This window comes from Centruroides sculpturatus, unplaced genomic scaffold, assembly GCF_000671375.1.
Source record: "Centruroides sculpturatus isolate CEXI.00-Female unplaced genomic scaffold, Cexi_2.0 scaffold448, whole genome shotgun sequence".
Classification (NCBI taxonomy): Eukaryota; Metazoa; Arthropoda; class Arachnida; order Scorpiones; family Buthidae; genus Centruroides; species Centruroides sculpturatus.
Window position 1 is genome coordinate 476,162 of NW_019384639.1, and position 9,895 is coordinate 486,056.

Sequence of the window (9,895 nt, forward strand, 5' to 3'; positions counted from 1 at the left end):
TTTCTAAATTATTTAAAATGTTTCTCTTTTTTTTTAGATTTTTTTTATTTAAAATACAACTTTTTACAGTTTAATTTTAGAGTGTAATTGTAACCTATTTTCGTGTTGGTTATAATTAATTTGGAGTTATTTTTTAAAGTAAATTAAATGATAAGATTTGTCTCACATCATTTCTTTTATACATAATTCTAAATTAGTTTATCTTAAATATATACAAACAAAATATGAAATAAATTTTAACAATTTCGTCAACATAAATGTCTAGAAAATAGTAAATTGTCTTACAAAAGATTGCTATCTTTGTGCTTTTTTAAAATAAGCCAAAAACCTTCAGCAAATTGTTTAAAAGTCTGCCCCACCTTAACCAATAAAATGAAGGTATCAATAATAACAATAATTTTTCATAAACAAATAAATGGGAACTTAGAAAGCTTTGGAATCAACAATACAGTTGAACTTCTGCATAACAAAATTGCTACGAAAACAATTTATCATTTGAAATATTGTTGTGTTGCAAGAAACTGTGATCTCGTAGAAGTGACATTAAAATGTAACTTGCAAATTAATAATCAATACGAGTCATTTTAAACATTTTCTTACCATTTATGTTTATTAAATCAAGCTGAGAGCGAGTCATAAAGTAATTTAATTGAGTGGCTCCTCACGTAATTTTAGTTCGAGAACCTTTCGGAAGATATTATCATTTTATAGCTTGCAAATTTAGAATGTAGTAAGTATGTTATATTAATGGTACAGATGTGAAATTAATCTTCTAATTTTCAAATCTTCTATCATTAGACTGCTTTTTTTCAATTAGAAAATTGTTTTTTGTCATCAGCTTATTACAAAAATAACTTTCGTTAGAAATTGCATTCATAACATTGTTATAGAATTGTTGACTAAAAAATGTAACACATTATTTTGAAATTACTTGCTGCAAAGATCATAAAATAACCCTAAGCATTAATAAATACTTCATTTTGCAATTAATTTGCTTCTATATCAAGCAATGTATGTGATAATGCTACTGTAAAACATGCAAATATGTTCATTGAACTGTGAGATATTACCTTTATAGACTGTATAGGATATGTCAAGCAAAAATACAATACCTTTCCAGATCTGCAGCTTCGTTACAATGTAATTTCGTGTGAAATAATTCCTAATTTTGTATTAAGCAGAAAAAATTAATTTGCTGACACAGATTTATAGTTAGAAATCATACCAATTGTAACTACAATATTTATCTTATTCTTGTTGTAATGTTCTAAATCTATAGCTCTTGAATAATAGAATAACTTCTAAAAAAATTATGCAAGTAAACAGACTGTGCAGCACAATAATCTGCATAATTTGTGTAAAAATAAAACTATACTTTCTCTTCCAGTTCACATTAGTTTTTGATCATTTGAGCAAAAATTTGCTTTTTTTTATCTGTACCAAAAGTCGATATAACTTCCAGATTGAAATTATTTTAAATGCTATTTTTTAGAAGAATAATTACTGTTTGGCAAATGTATAATTAATTTTTGCTTGAAAAAAAAAATTCCAGAAAAAAATCACTCTTAATTTTACAAACTGGAAATTATTCATTATCTACAATTTCATTCAAAATAGAGAGAATAAAAAAACTTTTAAATCTCAAACATATTCAAATTCTCTGGAGAAATTTTGCTAAACAAAAGTTCAACTTTATCTTTCTTACTTTTCAACAAATTCTGCAATATGAATGGTAAGTACTCGATAACGATCGGAAAATATTTTTGCAGTGTTCTCTTCCCAATGAAATTAAACGTGATAAATTTTTTATATGACTTTAAATTAAATATAGAAGATAGAAAAAACAAAAGAATTTCTGCTTTTATTCTAAATTTTACGATTACCTGGCAGAATATAGCTGGTTTTTAACAAATGCCTCTCGTACTCACTTACGGAAGGAACCAGACGGCACTGCCGAAAGTCCATTCTTTAACCGTTGGCAAACAACATTTTGCAAATATTCGCAAGTGGAAAAAATTTACATATCCCGACAAATGTAGAGAATGAAGAAGACCCATTTACATAGTCCGAAAATTGTCTTCTAATTTAATTTCACAGTGCTTATTAAATGTGTTTAGGAATTTCATCGTTTTAAAAACTGTTTTTTTTTATTTATTTATTTTGGAGCTACCATAACACCCTCTTCTTTATCTTGATTTACAACATTTTTATCTTCGACGTCGGCATTTTCCTAGAAATTTTTCGGAAAAGTTTTAAAATAATAAAAATAAAGTTTTACGTACGAGAAATATCTATTAAGCTTCCGACTTAATTTTACCTGATCGTCAAAATCGGCATCCTTAAAGGCATTAGGATGATGGGCCTGCTCATCGGCCATTAACTGATCGTCACCGTTATTCGGTTCTCCCTCTTGATCGTCAGCATTATCATCATCACCTAAAATGTTAGCAATTTTTTTTAATACTTGAAAGAATTTAAATTTTTATAATCAAACAATTTGGTTAAAGCAGGAGGAAAATGTTGTAAAGGTTTCCAAGTATTAATTATAATGTAATTTTAACAATAAATCTTAGTTCATCTCATCATCTTTCAAATAATTTGTTATAAAATATTTTAAATGTAACAACATAATTAAAAATTAAATATTTACATCAAAGTCAAGAAATACAGTTCTAAAAAGAATAATAAATGAGGCAATTAAATTCAAATCTACGTGGTCCACAGGAATTTTTGGGGAGGTGGCCATCTTGAATACATTGGGCTTCATTCCTCACCACCTGTTCACACCCATCGTGGAATGATTAAAAAAGGACCTCAATGTCTACAACATGGAAAGAGTAAAAACAAATTCCTTGTTGGTACCATCAAGTCTACACCTCGAAACTAAACTTTACATTTGATAATTTCACAGATGTTAGATTGTTTAGCAGTGTATTAACAACAGAGATACTATATAATCTTGACTTCACCTTACAGAAATGAAATCTTTACTGCTAGAAATTTATTCTAGCCAAAGAGATTTCCACAAGATGTGAGGACTAATTAATTTAAGCAATTTCCTAAACATGAATCAGGTAATTTTTTCTGTTAGATATTTTTTTTTATATCACAAAAATCAAGAGAATGGCTTATTAAAATACATATTTTGCTTTTAATTGTGATTTAATGTATGAGGCAGTATTGTTCTGATATATAATAATACTTACCATCTTCTGCGTAGTCTCCATCTTCTTCTTGTTGTCTATGCTTTCCATTTTTCTCATCTATCATTTGAGGGCCTCTCTTTAAACCCTCTACATCTTGACCTATTTTTCTTTCTTGATTATTATCCAGCGGTGGCTTAATCAAAACGCCATGATCTTGCATATCATCGGGACCGGCTTGCTTCTCGTTCTGAACATCTGCATCTTTTACGTTCAGCGGGTGGGGTATTCCATTGTTATTTGCAGGATTTTGCATATGATACTGATCAAACTCAGCTATATTCTGAAATGTATAAATAATACAAGAGAAATCAGTACAATTTATGTCGTAATTATTCTGAAAAAAAAAAAAAAAAAAGGCAAATTAATTCAGTATTCTGTAAATAATTTATGTATGTTTTTTAATACCTTTACTATATTTAACTTTGTTATAATACAATTTTATATGTAGTAAGAAGTAAATAAATAGCAAATTATATAACCTTTTATCTACAAATTTCCATTTGAGTAACTTTGTAATATCAAATTTACTAAAAAAATAAAATTACCTTTGGATCCTTGTCCCATTTATTGATGTCATGATTCATTTCGGCTTTATCAAAACTATGCGGTGGTTGAACTTGGGGTAAATGTTCTTCATTCTGATGAGTGTCTATTGGTTTTACAATATTTGGAGGACGTAAAACATTGTCCTTTAGATCTAAATTAATAGCTTTTTTCCTCGTGTCAACATTTTCATGTTCGAGATTATCAATATTTTTATCGCCATGTTCTTTTGGAGAAGGTAGAACATTCAAAGATTGTGACTGGCCTTCAGTTTTGACACTGGGAACTATATTCGGCCTTTGTAATAGCTTCGGTTGTACTCCTTGTTCATCTTTCTTGCTCATGTCTTTATCAATTTCTTCATCCTTTTCTTTCCTCTCATCATTTTTAATGACTTGGTTTGTCTTTAATTGCAGAAAACATTTTAGAATTATTAAAATATTACAAAAAGTTAATTAAAATAAACATTTATTAATAACATGTCTTCTAAGCAGCATAGCCAGTCCCTACCTACAAACATCTGTACTTACAATGACCGAAACTAGTGTAGTAAAATATTATTTTTAAATCTGAACAATCATCTTGCATTCACTAGCAGATTAGTATAAGGCCAAGACTCCACTAGCATAAAAACAGGCATAAAAACCTTTGCCGTAAAAACTTTTAATCGTGTGACCTGTTTGTGTTTGCGCCTGGATTGCAGTGGAGGTCCAGCTAGCGAAATTTTATGGCAATGGTACTATTGAAGTTATAAAGACAATGATTATATTCTACGAGTTTTTTCTGCACTATAATTACAAATGTAGTAAAAATAATATCTTTACATTCATATATTAACTTTTATCATCGTATTATTAATTAAGATAATATACAACACTTATAAGCTTAGCTTTTTTCATTATATACCTCTCTAAATTGAAGGATTTTCCTTTGGCCATCCACATCGCGTGTTTTAGGCATCCATTATTATAATCAGGATACTTCTTGTTGTAGATACATGAATACTTTCTGATGTTTTCGATAAATCTTTCCAGATCTATTCTAGAGTAGCCACGAGGGAACATACACAAAAGCTCATTTTCTGCCATTTTCGCACTGTGACACAATGACCTAGATTTCACTGAGTTCTGATTGATGGATGGTATCGTTTCACAGCCGTATTTGTGTCGAAAGTTGAACACTGCTCAACTTGCTTTTATGCTGGTTTTATGACCTGCTCAGGCATAAAATATCATGGTCACGTGATTAAAAGCTTTTACAGCAAGGGGTTTTATGCCCGTTTTTATGCTAGTGGAACCTTGGCCTAACAATTAAATGTTAAATGTAATACTGTGATAAGAAATGAACGAGTTTATATAATAAATGAGAAGTTTATTCACGTTTAATTATAACTTGGGTTCTTGTCATTAGCTCTCCAAAAGTGAAAACGAAACTGTCTGCAGAACTACTCAGTCCAGGGTCTTTGTTCTAATTTTATAACAAAGTTGAAGTGAATTAATAATAAATTATTTTTATTATTAATATTTATTTATTTAAAGTCAATCCCACACAAAGATTATTTTAATCTCTCAGTATGGGTTTTATTTATTTTTTTTTAACTTTGTTGATTATCTGCAAAAGCCGGAGAATCTTTACTAACAGAATACAGTATTTAGTTAAAATATTAAACATTAGTGCCAGTGCATACAAGCAATATTTTGATATGAGGACACAGCATCTGTAAGTATATGGAAGAAAACAGAATGATCACATGTGACGAGTTGCTGCAGCAGTGACATTGTATCTAATCTGTGTCCAGACAACCTATGCAAGGTTCTGGAGGGATGAAAGTCAAATTCACCATGTCTGCATCAAACCAGTTCCCCCAATTAGTTCAGGTGTATACAAGCAATATTTTGATGTGAGGATGTGGCACCACTATGACTCACTGTCCATAAATACATGAAAGCAAATAAAGCAATGCATACATGATGAGTTCCTGCAGCAGTGATGCTTCCATTTACTTCTACATATTTACAGACACATCTCATTGACATTGTGTCAAAATATTGCTTGTGTTCAGTAGCACTTAATTTGAAGTGCAACACATCTGAACAGTACAGTTTTATTGCATTATGGCATAGATGTTTAGTAAACAGATTACAATATGCACACACAAGTGATATTATATAGGCAGGCTTAAACACAGCCTGGAAACTGTACTCCTTATTTTACATATTCAACTTTTCTAATTTCATAATTATAAATTAATCCATCTGTAGAGCCTGCATTTACAAATTCCCTCCTGCCAGTTTCTTGTACTGAATTGAAATAGTCAAATATCTTAACAAAACAAAAACACTTTAATCACACTTGATCGTATATAGTAGAAACTCAATACTATGCAGTAATGATACTCTTCTTATCCTTCCTTGCCCACTTTCAAACTCCACCACTTCTCTTCACTAACTCTACCATCCTCCCACCACTACTCTGACTCTCCTTCTTCCACACGCATCCCTCTCTCTCTTTTTCTCTCGTTCTGCCTTTTTTTCTAGCCTTTTTTTATGTCTGTTTGTCTACCCTAGTTTATTACTTTTATGACTGCCTGTAAAGAGATTGGATATGGTCCAATAAGACAGCAGTTGGGGGAAAAGAGAAGACCCAATATCACTACACTGTCATAAATCTAATTTCAAGCAATTGGATTTATAATGAAAGTTCCAGTACCTAACTCTATTTTGACTCAACTTTTAAACAAGAATATAATTCATTAACAAACTATGTCAGATTGAACATTTTAAAATGTATACAGAATTATAAATTCCATTTTAAAATTATAAATGTAAAAGTGTAACAAATTAAACTACAAAAATTAAGGACAAGAAAATGTATACATTAATAACATAGATGGAAAAACTAAAGAAATTGCTTAGATTTAAACTGTAGAGGAGCACATCTATTCACTTCTGTTTTATAACTTTACGCAATATAAATGCAGTATTGTATATGTCAGAGCTGACCAAACCTTGTCATGACAGGAACAATATATTGTCTATCAGAAATACAGGTACAACATTCTCTACTGAAACTATATTTTATATATATTATACAGGAGACACAGTGATATATCTCACTGTATAAGTTACTGTTCACTATAACATCTATATAAATATATATATAACTTATATGGGAGCCATAGTAAGGATCTAAAAGAGCCATATTATCACCAAGCCATAGTTTAATCATCACAGGTATATGTCTTTTATATATATAAAAAAATTGGTTCAAAAAGTTTAACTTCTTCACTCAACTAGATAAATATAACTCACCACAACCTTGATAATTCATATAACATAAAACCTTGATAATTCTAGAAAAAATTTTACATTAAATTATTTAGTGGAATTATCAAGATTTTATGTTGTATAGTGAAAAAATGGAGGTTTTATAATAACAACTTAAAGTACAAAAGGATTGTTAAATGTAAAATGTACAAAATATTCCATTCAGACAGCGTTCCATACTGGAACAAAGTTGCTCCAAAATATTTAGTTTTATTAAAAAAAAAAATCTGTCATAAATGAAAAAAATCAATTTTTATAAATACTTTCTATTATAAAATAATACTAACCTGTTGATTTTTAGATTTATCTACATTTTTATGATTTTTTATTTGTTCTAATGCTTGATGAGACTGAAGATCATTGTACTGATTATCTTTTAATTTATTATTATTTTGATGAAGATGGATAAAACCAGGATTATGATTCTCTCCAATAAAGGACCGCCTCTGCAACTGAGTCGTCAGTTCTTTTAACTTATTTTCTAACTGCTCATATTGCAAACGACATAACTGCAATTCATCCTGTAAATACACAATTAAAAGTAGTGTAACCAAAGGGCATTTTATCACATTTTATTGGAAATAGATGCATCAGCAATATATGATATGAAACTTTCAAAAGAACAAATTCAAGCTGTTTGTACTATCATTTCAAGTGGTAACAACACAACAGACTCACAACCTCATCTTCAAAGCATTTGTTAAAGCATTTGTGGGTGAACAAAGGTCAACCAGCTATTGCAAATGTCAAAAGATCAGTACTGCAGAAGACAATGATCTGCAATAGTTTAGCATCATCACAACGGAACCTCTTCCAACCAACATCACTGTTTAAAAAAACTTTACTGTGAATAACCAAATTACTTGAACACCAAGATCAAAGATCTTCATCCAAAAATTGACAAAGTCTGATACAAAGCCACAAAAGCATATTGGTATATAGAAAAACACCAGTCATTCTATGCTTACAGGATTGAAAGTTGCAAAGTGGGATTGATATTAATGGTGATTACCTACAAGGCTTAATTGTAATCAATGAGAGTTAATTTTCAATAAACTTTTTTTAAAGTGTCTAAATTTCATCTTTACAGCCTGATATATATGATCTATGTTTTCTATGTTCTTGTCCTTTTATTAAGATAATTCCAATGAATATTGCAAATACCATATCTACACTGAAAAGTGTGTTCACATCTTCAAAGTAGCAAACACTTTCTTGCTCCAGCCTGCATAAAACAGAAAACCTGCCAATTCTTTTAATTCTATAGTCCTATACAATTCAAGCTTTCACATGTTTTACAGTATAAGTTTTATATATAAAAATGTTTTTAAATGGAAATAATATTTTGTTACAACATTAACTTATCTATATTCATTGATTAAAATATTAATAAAAATTAGAATTTCTATCAAAATTAACCAATTTATGTGTAGTTATAAAAAGTTTAACTTGTAGTAATATTAACATAGAGAATTTATATTAAATATATATTAAAATTTAAGTGAATGTTTGAGTTTTCAAAATAAATAAAGTAATAGTAAACTAAACTTCTTGCAAATTTCTCTTGCCAGTCTTGAAGTTAAGGTACTTATCTGAAAGATTATTTCCTATCTTGAATATTGTACCAATTTCCACCTGAACAGCACTAAATTTTCAATTTTAAGGACTGGGAAATATGTATTTTGTTCAAATGCTCAAATTCAAAAATGGCTGACTAACAGACTGAGAATGCTGATGCATAAACTTTGTGCTTAGTTATATGATCACAAATTATTTATTTGTAGCACCATGCATCATGAGAATCGCACTGTAATCATGGGGAAAAAAATATAACTCTCGACAGGCCATAGACATGTATGTATTTTTCTCAACTGTTAAAACTCAAAATTTAATGTATTTCAGAGCAGAAAATCAAAGCAATATTCAAGGTAGGAGTAATCTTTCAAATAAGTTTCTTAACTTCTTGGGTTCTTTCCTTGTGAGTACCTACAGTAATTTGTTTATTTCTAAACTAAGATGATGTGGGGAAAAATTATTACAAAATATCTAATTATTAATAGGGTTCAAAAAGCCAAAGGTCAAACATTCAAACTATACACTAATTCAATGTTTAATTAACCTAATTTACATATTTAAATGTTAATATTGTTATTGTTGTTTCGTTATCACTATCAAATAAAAAGTCTACAATAATCAGTATAAATTATAACTCAAAAATAACTATTACAATATATCACATAATCATATGCAATTATGAATAGTAGAAAAAGGTTTCTTCCATTATAAATCTACAAGTCGACCTGTAAAAACTATCAATTTATTAGGACCTAAAGATGATTTTGAGTGTTTAGAAAGTCTTGTTTGAAATCTAAACAACAGAATGCAATGTGCATTTTTGTTATCATCTTATTGTCTTTTTTGTATTTTTCTACATGTCACAATGATGTGCAGATTATATAATTTTACTTTTATATTTAATTAATTAAATACATTATATTTGATTATGTATATTAATACAGTAAATATGTTTGGCATTTGATTCTTTTTTGTTTCATGTCAGTCACCATTTTGTAAACTGTTCAATATTTCAAACATTAATCTGATGAAAATTATTAAAAAATTATCAAAAACGTCAGTTTTTTCCATTTGAATAAACCTTTTGCTGCTATTCAAGGTTGCAAGTGATTGAGCAATATGAAATGTGTCAAAAGTTTAATTATAGTGCATCCTATTTCATTCTGAAATAAATATGTGCAGTCATTACTTTATTTTTTAAGTGTAAATGCATTTTATCTGTAAACAAACATCATGAAACCCAAT

General features: G+C 29.0%; 1 protein-coding gene across 1 annotated transcript; it reads right to left on the reverse strand.

The window, feature by feature from the left end:
* Window positions 1-610: 610 nt before the first annotated feature.
* LOC111625944 (homeobox protein 12-like) lies at window positions 611-7,647 on the reverse strand. Its single transcript, XM_023369206.1, has 5 exons — window positions 7,363-7,647; window positions 3,752-4,153; window positions 3,207-3,486; window positions 2,318-2,436; window positions 611-2,230 (listed from the first exon to the last, which is right to left on the reverse strand). The coding sequence occupies exons 2-5, from the start codon at window positions 4,091-4,093 to the stop codon at window positions 2,156-2,158; spliced, it is 816 nt and encodes a 271-aa protein (XP_023224974.1). The 5' UTR covers window positions 4,094-4,153; window positions 7,363-7,647; the 3' UTR covers window positions 611-2,155.
* Window positions 7,648-9,895: the final 2,248 nt, after the last annotated feature.